This window comes from Gymnoscopelus microlampas (assembly GCF_963454915.1).
Source record: "Gymnoscopelus microlampas genome assembly, chromosome: 11".
Lineage (NCBI taxonomy): Eukaryota > Metazoa > Chordata > Actinopteri > Myctophiformes > Myctophidae > Gymnoscopelus > Gymnoscopelus microlampas.
This window is the reverse complement of record NC_139948.1, coordinates 16,319,279-16,339,156: the sequence shown is the minus strand read 5'-3', so window position 1 is coordinate 16,339,156 and position 19,878 is coordinate 16,319,279. Positions and strand designations below refer to the sequence as shown.

The following is a 19,878-nucleotide window of genomic DNA, read 5'->3' as shown; positions in this document are numbered from 1 at the left end:
ATATTATAAATATTTAAATAGTGATAAAATAAAATGAATAAACATTGATACAATGTGACTTGTGAATAGTTGCACAATTAACACCAATGTGTTATCACAAATGTAATTTTGTTACATTTCGGTCAACTGAAAGAACAGTGATCACGTGACCACTGTAGGCCTTTTGTTTTTTCATCAGTGTTGCCATGTCCGCTTATTATAAGCGACTTTGGGTTAAGTAGCTTTTAAATATTGGTAGTTGCGACCCCCAAATAATTTGGGCCAAATTAATAGGTATTTGTCCACGGAAAATATATTCTGTTCCAGGGAGCCCCGTACCAGATTTGAGTTGTTAAAATGTTTCAAAAATATTCCACATTTTGCACTTTTCCCCCTCAAGATCTTTTGTGGCTTCTTTTGGGCTTGTTTTCGTAGACCCGGTTGTTTATTTCTCTCGCAAAACCTGGCAACTCTGCTTTTCATGCATCGGAGAGAGAGAGAGGAGAAAGAAAAATGGCGGCTCCGTGCGAACCGAGACGGGACGCCGGGCGATCGTTTTGAGCTTTCTCACCCAAAACAACACCGGGGCTCTGCTGCGGGGACCGCATGTTCTGACCATCCTGCTCTCCAACCTTTCGGGGGATCGTACTTTCGCTCGTATCCGCGGATCGGCTCGACATTGAGATAGGAAATACTAGATTTCGCCTATCATGAGAGGGAGACGGGGCAGGCCGCCCAAACCGCTATCATCGGAGGAAGAGCCACCTCCACCTGTGCGAGGTCTTCGACCCAGGAACACCCTGAAGGCCAGGCCCAGGGGGGACAGCGGCGACGAGGACGTCGACACCAGTCCCAAGAGGGAAAGCTCCAAGCCTAAACGCGGCAAGAGGAGAGGAGGGGGACCGGGCTCGTCCACTCGGGGCAGCAGGGGAAAGAGAGGAGGCAGAGGAGGTGGCAGAGGAGGAGGAGGAGGTCGCGGTGGAGTTGGCGTTGGTGGTGGTGGTGGTGGAGGAGGAAGGCGGAGGAGGGTTGCCTCCAAAGCGGTGGTCTACGATGACCACGAGAGCGAGGAGGACGACGATGCCGTCAGCCTGAGATCCGAGGAGGAGGAAGAGTTTGTGGAAGAGCCCGTATCGGAAGAGGAGGACGAGGCCCTCAAGGAGGAAGACTCTGACTGCCTGGATGATCCTCTACTGGAGGAGGAGGAGGATGGGGATGCTGCTAGCTGCTGCACAGAGAGCAGCTTTAAGAGCCAGGGCACTCCGGGTAAATACACATGATGATGATGATCCACCCCCTGATCACAATGAGGTGGACCTCCAAAACGTTGCCCAGTGTGCTTAATAGCTGTTACATATTGTTTTTGTTTTTTTGACAATGCAGGGAACTGTATTGTTCAAAATGGAGAATTACACAAACACAGGCCTCAGTCTCGACTCCAGAATGTTGCAAGGTGGAATTATAATGTTAAAGTGTGCAAGCGCTGTCTTGTTGGCACGAACCTCTGTCCAAATGATGTGTTATTGTACCTGCATCATTACTATAGCACATGCACTGTCCAATCTGGGTAATTATCATTCAGAGCTAACGGCTAACTGCTAGCCTGCTAATGTGAGCTCATGCTGTCTGCTTGCATCCTGCAGACGGCAATAGGAACACGTTAGGTAACAGCGTAACGTTATAGATGTATATGCGGAGCGCACGATATATTGCCAGCCACCCACACATAACACATTGTAGTTGTTAACCATGACCACAATTGAACTATTAATAATGGCGCAAAATGAACTTCCGTGAAATGATGACAGCACCGAAGCTAACTCGATAGCTTAGCATGTGCATCATTTGCAGCAGTTGGCCAGAAGTTAAAGTTGGAACAGTCCAACGCATTAATTCGCCGACAGCCTTTGGATTGTTTTGTGTCACCTGCAATACTTAGAAAGCGAGAGCTGTGTTATAATAATATAATGCATTCTTAATCTTGCTTATTAGCTAGTAATAGCTGATACTTTTTGCTGACTATACATGGAGGATGGAGTCACATTTACCTGACCACACACTGGCCATGTGTTCTATATCAACCTGTAAATTACAGTGATTGAATCTTATGGAACGTCACACAGTTACGTCACACAATATGGATTACTTGTAGCTTGTAAACACAATGTCAGTTGTACTTAAATTCAATTATGTCGTATGGATATTAGTCTTTCAATCATGGTTTGCTGATCTCTCTCCTTATCTGACAGGGAGGAGGAAGTCACAGGCTCCGCGACCTCGCACTCCCATCCTGGAGGAGAAGGAGATTCCGCCTCTTGAGCTTCCGGAGTGCTCCGAGGATCTCCTGGTGCCTAGCGAGGAGCTCCTCAATGTCTCCTCCATCTATGAGGTGCTGCGCAACTTCGGCACAGTGCTGCGTCTCTCCCCGTTCCGCTTTGAGGACTTCTGTGCGGCATTGATGGGTCAGGAGCAGTGCACGTTGATAGCAGAAACCCATATCGCCCTGCTGAAGGTCATCCTGCGTGAGGAAGACACCTCCAACACCACCTTTGGGCCCGCTGACCTCAAGGACAGTGTTAATTCCACGCTGTACTTCATCGACGGCATGACGTGGCCCGAGGTGGTGCGTGCGTACTGTGAGAGTGACCGTGAGTATCACCACGTCCTACCCTACCAGGAGGTGGACGAATACCCCTACGGTCCACTGAAAAGCAAGATCAAAGTGCTGCAGTTCCTGGTCGACCAGTTCCTCACCACCAACATCGCCCGCGATGAGCTGATGTCTGAAGGGGTGGTGCTGTACGATGACCACTGCCGCGTCTGCCACCGCCTGGGCGATCTGCTGTGCTGCGAGACCTGCTCAGCCGTCTACCACCTGGAGTGCGTGAAACCACCTCTGCAGGAGGTCCCGGAGGACGAGTGGCGGTGTGAGATCTGCGTGGCGCACAAGGTGCCTGGCGTCACAGACTGTGTAACAGAGATGCAGAAAAACAAGCCCTACATCCGCCAGGAGCCCATTGGGTATGACCGCCACCAGAGGCAGTACTGGTTCCTCAACAGAAGGATCATTGTGTAAGTGAAGACCCTTCCTGACTAGGTCCTGACCTAGTACAGGTCAGGACCATTTTGTAAGATAGCAATTGTTTCTAGTCCCAGTCTGTAAGTGTGCATTGCTCTAAGGCCTATTTCCGTCGCAAATCACAGTAGCCCAGCTCTGCCTTAAAAAAAATGTAAACTTCTGTGATGTTGTTCTGCCGATATACGCCTCTGGACGTTGTTATGATACACCTCTTGAGTATATCGTCATACCGTCTTGGCTGTCATTGGGTGCACTCGTTTAAGGGCTCCTGGGTGGGCATTGACGTAGCAGCTGGATAGAGTTCGTACTTGATTTAAAATGGTCCCATCCAGCAGCAGAGACCTGACTTTACCTGACTGTCGCAACCTTCTCAGTCATAACAAAAGGCCACATGGCGGAGGATGAATCAAACGGATAAACAGATGTTCATTTGTTTTTAACGCTGTGCATTTTTTTTACGCTTATACACTTGATTATTGCAACATACTCCGCCTTACCTTTTTTCCGCCTATCATGTGACTGGGTACTGGGGGCATCCTTAAACAAGTGCACCCGGTGTGAATGGGAGACTCTGTGGGAGAAGTCCTTGACTTCACCTCAAATACATTTTTTTAACATGTGAAGGAGGCTTGTTCAAGCTTAAAGGACAACTTTGTTTTTTTACAACCAAGGTTTATATTTTAGCTTGTAATTAAAGTAAATAAAAGATGAGTGTAATTTTTTTTCATTTACTGCTTTCTATAGTTTTAGCATTTTTCGCGATATTTTTTACAGTGGGCGGGGGCATTCTGTCTGGTGGCTAAATATGCCTTTTTTACACACAAAAAAAGGTCCTGTGGTCTCTGATGGTCAGATGTGAGTTATTGGGGGCTAGAATAGCTACTGTAAATAATAATAAAGAAAACGCCGGGTTATTGTGTAAAAAAATACATATTTAGCCACCGGACAGAATGCCCCCACCCACTGTAAAAAAGATTGCGAAAATTGCTAAAACTATAAAAGTCAGTAAAATATATTTTTTTAACACTCATCTTTTATTTACTTTAATTACAATCTAAAACATAAACCTTGGTTGTAAAAAAACAAAGTTGTCCTTTAAATGGTAGTTCCTCTCTAATGTCACCTGGTGACTAAACCAGTGCAGAATCTGGCTGATCTATCTGCTCAAAACGCCACTCACTATTATAGTACATCTTTGCAAAGGGAAACTACCTGATGGTGGAGTTTCTCTTTTTTTACATAATGAGCTGTCTGTCTACCTGTGTCCCTTTTATGCCCATATATAGAGATATCTGTATCTGTCACTCCTTGTCCATTTTATGGAGATCCCTGATGTCATCAGTATATGCCCATATATTGGAATGCCCATATATGGGCACATTGGTTGGATCGGCGGTTCTGGACAACTGGATGGATATCCGAACTACTTCACTCGAGTCCTTGCAGCTGCGTGCGCCGGGTTTGAAGTCAATCGGTCCCATATATGCACATGACCATATTTGGGCATAGTGGTCGGATCTCTGGCACTGGACAACCGTATCTCTGTATCCGTCTTAGCCTATGGTAAATGTACCATATTTCATTCAATTCTGAATATCACCTAATGCTGAGAGTGAGGATGTCCTACAGACAAGAGGGTAATTTCATTTGTAGGATATAGATTCAGATTTATACTATACCATATGCAAAAGATAATTTAGTTTTACGGCAACTTTGTCTTTGCAAAGCTTATCCCCCTACCACCATGTTACACTATAAGCATTTCACGAGAGTCTATGCTCCCTAAGGAGGCTATTTATGATGCAAGCAGAAAAACTTTCTAAGTGAGGTTCATACACTTTGCTGCTTACTGCCTGTGCCAAGATGGTACCTCACTCCCCTCAGGGAATTAGGGTTGCCTCTTGAGAGACACCTTGTTCCTTTATCACATCTCCGAAGCAGCTTTTTTTTCTTTTTTTCCAAAGCAAAAAATAATCTTGTTTTGACTGCAGTACAAACCAAAACGATTGGTGTTTGGAGAATTGGGACTTTGTGTAAAGCTGTGTTTTATTTATGAGTTCATAGTGCGAGTACTGCAATCACTCTCATCTTAATCATTCTTTAAAAATACCAGGACCAAATACTTCCTTCGCTGAATACAATGACAATATGCTTTTCCTTATTTCCATAATGTTGCATTTATGTGAACTGTGAATCATGCAAAGCTACTCTAGTGGAGTCTCAGAAGAAGGAATAAAATTGCTTGAAATGAGCATGATAGACCCCATTTGATTATTTTTTTACTTTTATTGACTTTGATATATGTGTTTGATTTGTGAGGCAGAGGAGATTTCTTTTGTATTCATCACACTATATATCCTTCACTCTTTTCCCAGCGAGGAGGAGGGGGAACAGGAGAGGAAGAAGATCTGGTACTACAGCACCAAGGCTCAGCTGGGCGAGCTGCTGGACGGCATGGACAAGACCTACTGGGAGGCGGACCTGTGCGCCACGCTGGAAGAGATGAAGGACGAGGTGCACAAACACATGGACATCACAGAGGACCTCACCAACAAGGCCCGCGGAAACAACAAGGCTTACCTCAACGCCATCAACGGTACAGGCATATTTATAATTTTATTTTTGTTATTGAGAGCAAGGTGGGAATGATGTAAGGATTTTTTTTTATTGCCCAAATTTGGAGTCATAGATATGTCATAGACAACGGAAATGCAACACGTAACTTCCCTCAATTTCCTGTCTCTCTTCTGTCTCATCTAAATAAAGCCAGAAATAGACAGTTCTTGGTGAATTCCAATTAAGGCACAAATGGACCTCAAGAGGATGACGGGTGGTGAAATGCCCCTTGAGTTTGAAAAACTCACCAGCCACAATCTATTAGTATATCACTATAGGCTTGTGTTCTTTTCATGTCCTTATGAGGGTTTAGTATTATCTGTGGAAGAAGGTATTACTATTCCATTTCATTTATTTAATCATTGTCTATCATTAATCAAGTCGCCCTGTATTTTGTTGTGCAACAATGCTTATAAATGTAGTTTATATTCTACAAGACGATAGGTCTCTGATATGACTGTAACATTAGACCAGGGTATATATGACTGAGCATGTATACACATGTTGTACTGGCTTCTATAAAAGCTCCATATAGCAGGGCTACCTTTCCCCTCAGGTAGTGTGCTGCTACTTTGACAGTTGACACAGAAATGTCAGATGCTGCCCTGAATCTTTCTTCAGAACATAAAAAAAGAACCTCTAACACTGGTTAGAAGACAGCACATTGGTTAGCTTTTAGAGCCAAACACCTCTTTTTTTCAGGCCATTTCAAGATTTATTGTAATGGTTGGTCATGTTTCCACACTGTAGATTAAATGCGGTACACCTGCCTATCATTATATATTTCATAGATTTTTGTAACTATTTCTATTGGACAGATTTGGCATTCAGGGGTTAACCATGAGCCACAATGTTCTTGGCAGCATGTTATCAGATGCAGGCCTGTGTTCCGCTCCAGTTCCTTGTTTTGGATTCCTCTGTCAGATGTTGTGTGGCGGGAAAGAGAGTCATTTTCATAACGGATATATTTATGAGGTGTTTGAGATATTAAATGTGCGTTTGACATCTTTAATGTTGCAAGGGTAACTCTGTTACAGCAAGTTTTGCCGTTGACTTGTCACTAGTCAAAAATACCATTCTTGGGGTGTACCATTATTACATTATCTGACTAAATATGCATTGTGTGTTGACCACATAGCTGCAACGTCCCTGGTTGGATTATGGACAGAGATGTGTTGTATCTTGGCTTCCTGTCTCTCTACTATGCTATGTGTAAATAATCACAAAACAATACGATGAACAGCTTAAAAATAATCTTTTCCATTCTTTGTGATGTTGTTTCTTGGCCATTTTTGTATCCTCAGAAAAGTTCAAAGCTGTTGTGATGTTGCCATTGTCATTAAAATTGTCCAACAATTTGGAAAGGCAACTGCTAAGCCTGGTTGTTTGTTTCCTCGTCCCTGAGACGCCTACTTCAACTTGTTTTGAGTAGATGTTTTTTTCAGAGAACATTCCCATCCCCCCCAAATCCCAGCTAGTGCACCCCAATCTAAGAACATTTAAGTAAATGTTAAATTAAACAAATGTGATAAATGCCTAGTTCCAGCTTCTCTGTGTAGATCAAGTTAACATTTTCTTTCCCTCTTTTACTTGTAGAAGAGATCATGGCTAGTTTGAAAGTCAAACAAGAGGCACAGCAAGCAGCAGCAGTGCCTGCCAAGACAGAAGAGATGCCCTCTGAGTCGGCCTCACAGTCAGACAGTGGAATACACAAAGAGCCGGGCTCCACGGAAGATACTGTCTCACAAGGTAGGAGCTGGATGATGCTGGATGATGTGTTGTCTGTCTGTCTTTAAGCCATTAAGGGAGCGCATCTGTGTCATTTTAGATTTTTAGCCTTAACCATTATTTTATACTTTGGGCTATTCAAAAATAGCAGATATATACAAGCTCATAGCGTGGCACCGAGTGCCGAGCTACAAGCTTGTAGATTATCTATTTTTTGAAAAATCTTGAACATTTGTGCAAATATTTGAATACATATATTTTTTGATCATTTTCAACTCAAATCTTTGCTTCTGGAGGTCCCTGGAACTAAATATTTTACAAATGTTCGCTTTAGAAGATATATATTCAAAGATCTTCATGCATTTTCACGATTTTTGAATAGCCAAAGAAATCTAAAATGACACTGATACTTTCCCGGTGTAAATGGGTTAAGCAAGTCCACTGTACACTGAACGACTTTTGAGATTTGTCTTTTCTTACATGCCCGGTGCAATCTGGCAGTCCTTGTTGTCGGACTGTGTCAGGGGTGTATGAAGTTTGTTTAGCACCACAAAGGCACAGAACTTGTATAATGGTACTCTTGAGGTGACTCTGGTGCTGAGTGTGACTTGCTTGTACCACAGCAGTCAAACTCCCCCCTCGCGGAGAAGAGGCCGATACCTCTGATCCTAAGCCTGGCTCGGCCTCCCAGGACTCAGCCGTCTCTAAAGACCAGGCCCCTGAATCCGCTGAGGGGACCCAGCCCACCCCCACTGGGAGCCAGGAGAGTGGGGTGTCCTCTGTTGGCCCCAAGCAGGACAGGACAGGTACCTGGGAAATGTACAAATAAATCCCCAAACCCTGTCCAGCCCCAACCCCCTGTCCAGCCATCCCATTATGCATCTGTGCTCATTCTGCTCATCATGCAACTAATGATCATAATCGATGAATGTGTCATTCATTTTCTTGATTATTTGATTAATCTGATACATTTAGACCATGCAATGATGGTAATAAAGAACATATTATTATTAAGTTATCTGAAAGCCCAAACAGACATCCTGAAATTGCTTAATATCTTCATACTGTGGACAAAAATATATTTCATATTATAAAATGGAAAAAGAGAAACATTCACATTTTGTTGAAGTTATAAATGGCACATAATAGATTTTTTTGAAGGATACAGGGTCATTAAAACTTTATTTGCTACATTTTCAGTCGATTGATTAGTCGATTATTCACTAGTTCACCCCAATCTCCATGTCACATCTTCCTGTTGGCCTGCATGTGTGCGTCGTCTGTCCTCATCTGCCTGCTTGCACTCAGCTACATTTTTTGCTCACAAGAAACCGGTATACTGCGAGTACTATGCTCAAGGCAGGAAATTGTCAATGGTCTTTACATGCTTTGTGTTTCTCTGGTTACTCAAACACCAGTTTACTGTATGTGCTTTGGTCAGTAATCAGACCCCCGCCCCCTCCCCATGCACACAATAACTTGATTGTTGTCGATAGCTATAGAGTTTGAGACCAATACGTTGAGTAAGCCATTTCTCTGCAAAAAGAGATGTTTCTCAGTAATACAGTTTTTATGTAAGTAATGAATTACTTCAAACTGTAGTAGTATAGTAGTAAGAGGAGGGGCCAGAGGCTTTGAACCTACTGGACCTTAATTTTGTCTTAACCCATTTAGACTGGAAACCGCTATATGTAACTATAGCTAACTATACCTAACTATACCTTTCAATCCGGTAACCCCTTTTGGGGTTGTTGTTGTTGTTGCTATGTACAGTATATAGCAAAGAAATTTGTAATGTTTGATGTTTAGAAGTTCTTCAGAAAACGTAGGTCAGGATTTAGAACTTTAAAATTAAAGTCCAGGTTTTTTTTCATTTTTTTTCACACAGAACCAGGAGATAAGATTTACTGCTCCATTCACTTCCTGGTTAAAGTATTTGGAAAATATTCTGTATCTCGGCTCCTGTGTTTTTCTATGTATTTTTGGCGAAACATGCTATTTTCAACAGGGTATAACAAGCGAACAGGAGGTCGCAATGACATTTTTCTTTTCACGGAAGCACAGTGAACAGTCTGGGTCTGGGATAAGGTACTAAAAACCTTTTTTAAGAAGCCAGGATAAGGGTACCCTATACATAGCCAAGTATCCTGGTTTCTCCAGCAGAAATCTTGCCGTCTTACCCTGATTACTTTTCAGTCCCTTTCCATGGCGTTTCTTAAAAGACCACATTGCCAAAAGTATTGAGTAACCAGGATTCTAACACACATATAATGCAAACGTGTGTTGCACAGTACATTACCATGTGATGTCTTTTAGCATTTCATGCATATTGTCGCATTCTTGCCCTGGCTGTTGTTGTTCTCCAGTTGTATTTGGGTTTGTTTGTAACTTTGATTACTGCTTAGTTTGATATATAGCTGTTCTCCCATCTTGTTTTACTGTTGCTTAGCTCTACAAAAACACTACAATGCTCATTATTAGCCTGTTTTCTAGATCCCCCCCCCCCTTCCCTTTTCAGTGCATCTGTTATCATCTTGATTAGACATCTAATTGGATAAGCAGGACCTTTTCTCCTCCCCTTTAGTTGTTCCACCATGACCTTGAGCTGCTGCTATCTATTTTCTGTTTCATTAGATGTGTTTTGACCTACTGTAAGCACAGAGCCACAGCTGTTATGCTGAGCAGCCATTTTACCACCTACATGCTCTATTCATTCTCTAGCTGCATTCATCTCTTGTTTGGTTTCATCCTCCACATAATTCACCCTGCCTCTTGTGCTCAGATTCTTTGAAAAGGCAGCTTTTGGCAGAGTGGTGGTTAGCGTCCCTGGCAGGGTCTACCACACTAACTCGGTCACTCACAACCAGCCGCTTCTTCTCATTACAAATTTGTGGGGAAATAGACTGGTTTATTGCCAGAATAAAAGGCTCCATGGCCAGATGCTGTGCTTGCTACCTCCACTACAAAGTCTTGTATATATTGTACACAATGTGCAAGATTCTCTGTTTTAATAGCTAATAGGGGCAGAGCTGCTGTCTTAATATTGCATCACAAAAAGGGCACAGCTTGTGCTTAGATTGTATAGGTTACGCTTGCTAGAGGAGTTTAAGTATTATCTGGCCTCCTGGGCCACCAAAGCGCTTATTTGTCCGTTAACCCATTCAATCCGGAAACGCATCTGTCATTTTAGATTTCTTTGGCTATTCAAAAATAGCAGATATACAAGCGAGCTACAAACAAGCTTGTAGATCTGCTATTTTTGAAGAATCGTGAAGATTTGTGCAAATCTTTGAATATATATCTTTCAAAGCGAACATTTGTAACTGTCAAATGTCTCAACAAATGTCTTCATTTTTCTTAAAAAACTATTGTTGCTATATCAGTGGTGCTCAAACATTTTATTGTCAAGGACCACCCAAAATTATTTACAAGCTTGTAGCATGAGCTTGTAGATCTACTGCTATCTAAGTATAAAATAATGGTTATAACTCAAATCTAAAATGACACAGATGCGTTCCCGGATTGAATGGGTTAAACATATTTACTGATGAAGCAGTTTGTTGGTGAACTATGCTAATTGTGCATTATCATCAAGGAGCAGGTGAGGCATCTGCTCACAGACTTATTTTTCCACACATTTTCAGAGGTGTGGTGCTTTGAATCCGGTTAGGTCAGCCCTCATATCCTAGCCTCCCTGTCGTGGGCACATCTCCTGCCCTTTGTGGTTCACACAGCTGGAGTTTTTACACAGAGCCTGCTGACAGTGATAATGGCGCATGCTTTCATTTTCCTATCCCAGCCCCCTGAGGCTTGATATATATTTTTTTTCCTTTTTCCAACCGATGTTTTCAGGTGTTCCCATCTTCTCCTCTGTAGATAAAGATGTGGAAGCAGAGGCTTGCAGTGAGGGGAAGCCCCCTGCCCAGAGCAAGCAGCAGAGCCCGGCAGAAGAGAACAGTGGTGGCAGCGGGGAGCCTGGGACTGTGGCCCTCAAGAGACCAGACCAGCCGGACCTGGCCGACAGATCGTCCTGTTCCACCACCAGCCAGGATAGCGCAGGTAAACCTGAAGAAAGACCGACCTCTGTTTTAAAAAATCACAGGGGTCCATGTTGTATGAAATGGGCCCGATTGTCCCAGTGTATGAATCAATCATATGTGTTCTGTGACCAGCAGAGCAACATGAGAAGGTTAAGAGCGAGAAAACGTCAACTGGACCAGAGTCAAATAATGATACGCCCAGAGGCAGCAAAGAGGTGAGGCGTGTATGTGCACCTGCGTGTGTGTACATGTTTGTTTGTTTGTATCACACTATTGGTGGCTTTTCTGCAAAGGATTCATGTCGATTATAAAATAAATAGAAATACTATTTTAGACAGAGAATCCCCTTTTAACAAATATTGACGATGCTCTTCACAGACAGTTCAGTGTAATCCTGTCTCTCTGTTTTCCTCCAGTCCTCTCCCACACGCGCCGATGGCGATGCCTCCCGCACTGGTTCTATCAAAAGAGACCTGGCGACCAAGGCAAGCATGAACAACTTGTTCAAGCTGGGCCAGGAGGGTAAGTACAGAGTGTACCATAACCAGTACAGCACCAATGTCCTGGCCCTCAACAAGCACCAGCACCGCGAGGACCACGACAAGAGGCGCCACCTGTCTCACAAGTTCAGCCTGACCACGGCCGCTGAGTTTAAGTGGAACGGCTCCATCCACGGCTCCAGGGCACTGACGATCTCCACCCTGCGCCTCACCATCATCCAGCTGGAGAGCAATGTCCCCGGGCCCTTCATGCACCCCAACTGGGCATCACACAGGTGGGGTATCTTGTTGTTGTTTTTTTATACCACTTAAGCCCTATATGCTTTGTTTTGTGAGAAATAGCTAAAATAGCTAGCCTGGGATCCAGCCTGCTTCGCTACGTTCGGCGGACTTTTATTTCTCTCTTCGCTACTCAGTCTGGAATGCCTCCTATCTCCAAGGGAGGTGGGACATGCCAAACGTTTCGAATCGTGCCGTGGCTTCTGATTGGTCTGTGGTGCAGGGCGGGACAAAAAAAACAGTGTGATCGTTGTGATTCGTCATTCGTTTGAACAACATCCAATCAGCAACGACGTTGCCTAACGTAACATATGTAGTTCCAGTGTAGTTCTGCAAAACGAGTCAATGGGGTGCATTCCAGACTGAGTAGCGAAGAGAGAAATAAAAGTCCGCCGAACGTAGCGAAGCAGGCTGGATCCCAGGCTATAAAATAGCAGCATCACGAAGTGACACATTGTGAGCTTGTAGATACTTAAAAAATATATATGTATTTTATATATGTATTTAAAGAACGTAAAACAAAAAAAACTAAAGATGCCAGGGTTAATCAATCAATCTATGAAACTTGATTCATATAGCACTTTTCTTACAGTAGGTGCAACCCATTGCACTTCACAGAAAAAATAAGAAATTCATAAAAATTATTTAAGGAAATAAAAGGACAACGTGGTTAAGACAGTGGGTTTTTAATGTCCTTCTGTGTTTTTTCTTTGAGATAACTGGGGAGGAAAGGTGAGAGCAAAACAGTGTTACACAAACATTCCCAAGCCATCTTTATTTTGAACATTTCAACCCTGGTGTCCCTACTTTGGGCATGTCATTATAGGCTGCGGAAATGTGTCATTTTCACTATTGTTTGAAAATAGATATACAACACATCACAATATGATGCCTTCATTGCCTTGTGAGCTTGTAGATTGGGTATTAGAATAGCCGAAGTATAGGGCTTAACTCATCCACTGCCACTGACGTAATAAACGTAATTATTCCCGTTTACCAACCCTGCCACAGACGTAAAAAACGTAATTATTATTATTATTTTTTTTTTTATTGTTTTTTTTTTTTTGACCCAAAGACCAAGGAGATATGATTTTTCGAAGGAAAAGACTCCCATCCACTTCCTTGTTAACTTAAAGCTTAAAAATTCTGTATCTCAGCTCCTGAGTACTTTTTTTTTTTCAATGAACAATCTCTGGCAGTGGGCAAACGCGGCCAGCAATAAGTCTGGCAGTGGATGAGTTAAGAGGTTTAGTATGTTTTTTTTGCTTTATTTAGATTTAGGATAGTAGAGAGACAGGAAACTGAAGGCAGAGAGAGGGAAGGCTTTGCCTACAATGTCTGTTGTCTGTATTGAACTGGGCGGGTTGAAATTATGTGGTTTTCCAAGTGTGGTTTTTGAGCTAAGCTTGTAATCTAGCTTGGGACCAGACAAATCTGCCAGTGAAAAAAATAAAATTGCCCTCTGCGATTTGGGTCTGGCCGCACTCCATTGTGAATCCATTTCCTGCTCCCGAAGTCTGGGGTGACCAATCAGGGCCCAGTATTCAAATATGGGAGACTGTAATTGGTAGTTGTAGGTCTAACCAATTGCGTCCAGAGCCATTATTTTGATCCCACCCCTTGGGGAAAAAACGTCCTCATAGAAGCACCAGACTCATATCCATGCAGTGATATAGTCTGGCCACGTGAGGCTACTTGTAATCCCCACCACCATTCACAGGCACAAATACATTCATTTTGTAGATTACTTTTCATACAGTACTTGATGCAAAATATCAGCTCTCTTGCAGAACGGCCTATCTCTCTTTGAAAAATAGAACTTACAGTATGTCACATTTTCTGATGTGGCAGTACACAGTGGAAGAAAGTCTGCAACTCTGTTATTGACTCATATTTCTTTGTATATTTCTCCAGATCCAACTGGAACAAAGCAGTCCAGATGTGCAGTAAGGCCAGGGAGTTTGCGTTGGCCCTGGCCATACTGGAGTGTGCCATCAAACCAGTGGTCATGTTGCCAGTGTGGAAGGATTCTCTCGGACACACAAGGTAAGCAAACAATTTTGAATGTGTCACATGAAAATTGATTTAGCTATCCAGTTATTTGATATTAACGTGGCATGTAGAACTGGTACATTAAAAGATCACTTGTGCTCCAAATAACTGTCTAAATTGTTTTGCTTGGAGGCTGGAGTCACCGCTCTAGTGATAACTTGGGTTTCTTGGTCACTTCCATCTTTTATAATTAATGTGGAAGAATTTGTTGCTGTGTGCAGCAATGCACATAATAGTAGCTCACATTGCTACCGGGAAGGACTCTAGCTCCCTGCAGAGTGAAAAGGACTCTGCTCCCAGGAGAGTGAAAAGGTCTCATTGTGTAGAGGATTGTTGCTGAAGAGCCAAACCGCAGTCATAGCTACTTTGCTGATTCAATCTCAACATCTACTTTGTTCGGGTTTTGCGTGTTTGTTTTTGTCTTAGGCTACATCGCATGACCTCCATGGAGCGGGATGATAAGGAAAAGGTGAAGAAGCGAGAGAAGAAGCTGGAGGATGAAGAGACAATGCTGCAGGCTACCTGGGTGAAGTACACCATCCCCATCAAACACCAGGTGAGCCTGCATTGCCTTAGATCTACCAGCCACAGCTTACAATTATGTGTTTGTTTTTTGCATGGTAACTTGAGAACGGATAGGCAGATTTCCATAATGATTGGCACAAATGATTAGTAGGCTGCTCTGAAGACAGGATTCGCATTTGGCTGAAAAAGTTCAATGTCTCGGTCAAGGTCAGACTCTTGACAAAGGAGATTCCTGAAGAATTCAAAACATTTAATCCACAATAAACAAGTGGGAGAATATTACCAGTGTGGGGAGTAGGGACTGTATTATTTTATTTATATCAAGGTGTATTTATATTTATTTACCCATGGAAGGTATGCTGAGTATGCTTGCTCTTTTTTGGCATCGCCCAATATATTTATATTTGACTGTTACCAAAATAACTTATGAAAGGATTGCTGTATTTCCATGACCTGAAGAGATGGTTAACTTTTGGGTTGAAATGTTCAAAGATCAAAATTGAGACTGGATGGGCAGAAGCAATACGCCATCTTGCACCGGGTGTAAAATACTATTGGACTGACTGAATTGAGTGCCAACCTAACTCTGAGAGTGCACAAATGGGACCAAATTGAATTTTAAGGGTCATTGTTGTCACCTTCCTCATTGTTCTTTGTGTGTTTGTGTTTAGGTATGGAAGCAGAAGGGCGAGGAGTACAGAGTGACTGGTTATGGAGGGTGGAGCTGGGTCAGTAAGACCCACGTGCCACGCTTTGTCCCCCGGCTCCCTGGGAACACCAACGTCAACTACCGTAAAGCACTGGAGGGTAAGAGCTGAGCTGGAATCGGGGTTCCCCCCCCCCCCCCCCCCTCTTTTTATATTTTTTCTCTCCACTAATACTCATTTTGATCTTTCTTAGCTGACCGTGTTTGGTTCAATGCACACCTTTGTTGACAAGGGTGAAACGATAATAGAATAATAAATTAATCGATGGTCAGAATATTATCAGAATTTGATTTGACTAATTGGATGATTACGGTTTATTGATGTATTATAACGGTTGCAACGCTATTAATTGTAGCACCAATTATAGCAATATGAGGGAGGCCGGAGGGTCAGTTCAGCATAATCAATAAAAGAATGACCAAATAACTTAAGCTGAATTTAATGATCGGTAATGCTTCAAATCACACAATGTTTTTTTTAAACAAAACAAAACATTTCCCAAAAGGTTACACTAAATTAAATATTCAGCATATCTTTAAGTGTCGTCACTGTCCAAACAAACCCCAAATTATTCAAGTCCAATGTCTAAAAGAAAACAAACTCAAACCCAGTCTATGCAGTTACGGCAAGACAGTCTTCTCTTACCACCCTTCAAACTCTTCTGCACAGTCCGTCCTCAATAGAAATCCTTAACCCAGAAAATAATCCACAATGGAAATCCAAAAGATCCAACTAGCAAGACTTGGGAAAGAATCCTCTTGCTTCTACAGTAGTCTCTGTCTGTTCACACTCCCCAGGTGCCACAAACATTCAATCAGTCTAGAGTGATAGGTGAGTCTTGAGGTTTCCCAATCACTGCCCAACTCACAGCAATACTATGCACCCCAGCCATAACATGAACATGAAATAACACACATGGCTTCTTATAGAAAATAAATCAGTACATTAATAGAAAATAAGAAAACAAAAATACATAGAAAAATATGTGACTCTGGGCACAGAGTCACATACATTATATTACAGTATCATATAAATATTTCTAATATGTGCTATGTGCTCTTATAATGTCTGTACTCTTAGAAACACAATGAACAAAATAACTGTTTAAGTTCAGGCTTTATTTAATCATGAACAGGAACTTATGTATTAATGTCACATGAAGTCTTAGAGTAAACTGTGTCAATAAAAAAAATCAATCAAAACTTAGGAAAAACACCACAATGGGGAAATACAGTAGCACTCATGAGAGACATGAACATATAATATAAATGATAAATGATGATTATATAATGGTCTTGGTAGAAACAATGAACAAACAATTAAATGAAATGTACAATTAAAACTACAGTGACTGCATACACCACTAAAACATCATGTACAACCAACAGAACATCCTAGGATTGGTTTAAACACAGTGTATTTCCTTCTTATATCCATTTTCTCTTTCTTTCTTTTCATTTATGTTGTTAAAAATGTTATTAGCTGCAGACCTAGTTGACTTACTGATGTGCTTCCATAGCAGCCAAAGCGGCCAAGGAGAGCTCCGCCCAGAGCACAAGCCAGAATGAGGAGTCGATAAAGGTGGAGGCGCCGTCTACTCAGAGCACCACAGATAAAGAACAGGAATCGTCTTCACAGAGCATTTCATCGGGGGTGGGACCGGCTGTAAAGGCGAAAGAAGAGGAGGAAAACATTGTGGAGAAAGACGAGAAAAAAGCTATGGAAGACAAGACGGTAGAAAAGATGGAGACTAATCCAAGCACAGCAGCTTCTTCCTTGTGTTTTTCGACGGAAGAGAAAGGTAGATTACGGGAATCAATTAAGTATCTCGTTAGACCATGTCATTCTGTGGCTCGTCACTCTTAAAGCAACATTCTTTTTCAGTCAGAATTCAGTTTTTGTAACCTGCGCTTTGTGACTTCCAATTGATGTTGCCCAGATTCTCTACTGACTCCTCTCCCTCCCTCCTTTTCTCTCTCTCTCTCTCTCTCTCTCTCTCTCTGTCTGTCTGTCTGTCTGTCTGTCTGTCTCTTTGTCTGTCTGTCTCAGATGACAATGTTGAGAAGAGTGGTCCTTCACCACCTGCTGGTCAGCCCGTGAAGGAAGAGCAAATGGACAGTGCAGCGACAAAGCCCTTCAACTATGACGTGGTGAACGTCAGCGAGGGCTTCCAGCTGCGGACCGCATACAAGAAGAAAGTGAAGCCGTCTAAGTTGGATGGCCTGCTGCAGCGCCGTGTCAAACAGTTCACCCTGGAGGAGAAGCTGCGTCTGGAGCGTCTCAGACTGGCCACCCTGCAGGCCAAAATTGCCGCTTCCAAGGCCTCCGCTACCGGGGTCAAAGTCGAAAGTTCTGCGGTTGCCAAGCCTGCGCCGGTGGTGACGGCACCACTTCTCAAAGTGGAGGACAGGCAGGCTGTGGGTCTGCAGGTGAAGGACAGTGTGGTTAAGAAGCTGGACTTTGACCAGGAGCACACTGAGACAAAGACTGACAACCTGGATATCAGGTTAGGTTCCACAGAGTCTGCAGGGTCCAAGCACGGCGCCGTTCAGGTTAAAGGTGGTGTGGCCTTAGCCCATAAAGAGGTGAACGGGAATTCCCAGCCAAACGATGATCTCAACGGTAAAAGAGAGTCAATGTCAGAAGCGGTAGGAAGTGCAGACAAGCCCCCCAAAGCGGAGGTGAATCAGGCAGAAGAGAACCCTAAGAAGCGTGGGTACAAGGACACTGAGGAAGGCAGTGGACAGAGGCCAACTGAGATCATGGAGGTGGACCGAAGCAAAGCCAGCCCTCTGCAGGTGAATGGGAGAACTGCGGAAGATGCTCCTGCTCACCCCGAGGTCAATCCTGGCCTGGCCAGCCAGGTCCAATGTGAGATCAAACCTCAGAAAGAACTTCTCAAATCTCTAATGAACGGGAGCCTGTCGCAAGATACCGTTTCAGACTCTGACCACGAGCCACCCAACAAGATCCCCAGGCTGGAGAACCACGTAGCAGAGATGGGTAACTCCACAGGAACCCGGGAAATGCCCACGGAAACCGGAGGGATGGTGTCTAGTAAGCTTCCAACATCAACATCCTCTGGCCTTAGCAATAACGGCACAGAGAACTGCAGTACTAGTAGCAGTGGTGAAGGAGTACAGACCGTCACCCAAGTGACTACCACTACTACCACCACCACCACAGTGGCAACAGAGACTCGCACCGCACAGATTGGCGAGATGTCCAGTAGCAGTAATAAACCCTCTGTGGTATCCACAGCAGGGGGCAGTACCATCGCCACCCTCACCACCTCCAAGACCACCACCACTACCACAAGCCAGGGCAGCTCTCTGCCCCCCCGGGAAACCGTCTCCCAGGAGACCAAAACTGTCATCACTGCAACAGTCACCGACACCAAGATGGGCCCCTCAGGCTCGTCGGTGGCCACCTCCATGACGGTCAGTAAGGAGTACTCCACCAGCGACCGCGTCACCCTCCTCAGGTTCTCCAAGTCCAAGAAGTCGCGCTCGGGCACAGCCCTGCCCTCCTACCGCAAGTTTGTAACCAAGAGCAGCAAGAAGAGCATCTTTATCTTGCCCAACGACGACCTCAAGAGGCTGGCAAGGAGGGCAGGCATCAGAGAGGTGCCCATCTTCAGCTACAACGCCAAGCCATCACTGGACATTTGGCCCTACCCCTCCCCCAGGCCCACTTATAGCATCACATGGAGGTTGGTTACATATTGGTTAGGCATAGGCTTGTTTTCATTAATGAATTGATTCCTCATAAACCTGTTTGCATTAGTGTAATGAATTGATTCCTTATAAGCCTGTTTACCTTAATGCAGTAAAATAAGCCACAGCAAAACCCTGGTCTTTTGAATATCATTGAATGCATTCAGAATCACTTTCATATTATTATTAATACTTATTCTTGTGATATGGTTGTCATCACTGTGCCTGATTTACAATAACTTACAATATATGGTATACATTAGACAACACATTCATTGCCAACAAAATGTATACTTAAGGGAAACTTCACCCAATTTGAACCTAAATTCCATCTTGTGTGAGAAGATTGTATAGTACGTATATAGTGTGGGAAATAATGCCCTTTTTTGTGTTGTTGATGACACAAAACGATCTGCCCGATGATGTCACGAATGTACACAGAAGACGGGGTATTTTTCCCCACCCTATAATATCTCACATCAAGACAATGGGATCTAGGTGAAAAATGTGTGATAAAATGTTTAATAAATGAATCCCTAATTGATCTTTTTTAATCTATTTTTTAAGTCTAATAGTCCCTGGCATTCTCACTTGAACTGTGGGCAACAGTCTGAATCCATTCTCGGTCTAAACATTTTAAATTAATACACATGATAA

General features: G+C 43.3%; 1 protein-coding gene across 6 annotated transcripts in view; it reads left to right on the top strand.

The window, feature by feature from the left end:
• The first annotated feature begins 491 nt into the window (after positions 1-491).
• Positions 492-19,878, top strand: part of bptf (bromodomain PHD finger transcription factor) — a 37,575-nt gene continuing 18,188 nt past the window's right edge. For 2 of the 6 annotated variants that reach the window (XR_014601769.1, XM_084071274.1), the window contains exons 1-13: positions 492-1,245; positions 2,229-3,051; positions 5,434-5,654; positions 7,271-7,423; positions 8,026-8,208; positions 11,255-11,461; positions 11,575-11,657; positions 11,859-12,217; positions 14,136-14,267; positions 14,700-14,829; positions 15,470-15,605; positions 17,025-17,306; positions 17,555-19,217. Coding sequence is in view for 5 of the 6 variants with exons in the window: in XM_084071274.1 (XP_083927400.1) it covers positions 690-1,245; positions 2,229-3,051; positions 5,434-5,654; positions 7,271-7,423; positions 8,026-8,208; positions 11,255-11,461; positions 11,575-11,657; positions 11,859-12,217; positions 14,136-14,267; positions 14,700-14,829; positions 15,470-15,605; positions 17,025-17,306; positions 17,555-19,217 (4,928 nt within the window). In the remaining variant the exon portion in view is untranslated. The remainder of the gene's footprint in view (positions 1,246-2,228; positions 3,052-5,433; positions 5,655-7,270; positions 7,424-8,025; positions 8,209-11,254; positions 11,462-11,574; positions 11,658-11,858; positions 12,218-14,135; positions 14,268-14,699; positions 14,830-15,469; positions 15,606-17,024; positions 17,307-17,554; positions 19,218-19,878) is intronic. The other 4 variants (XM_084071276.1, XM_084071275.1, XM_084071278.1 and 1 more) reach the window with 4 other exon arrangements.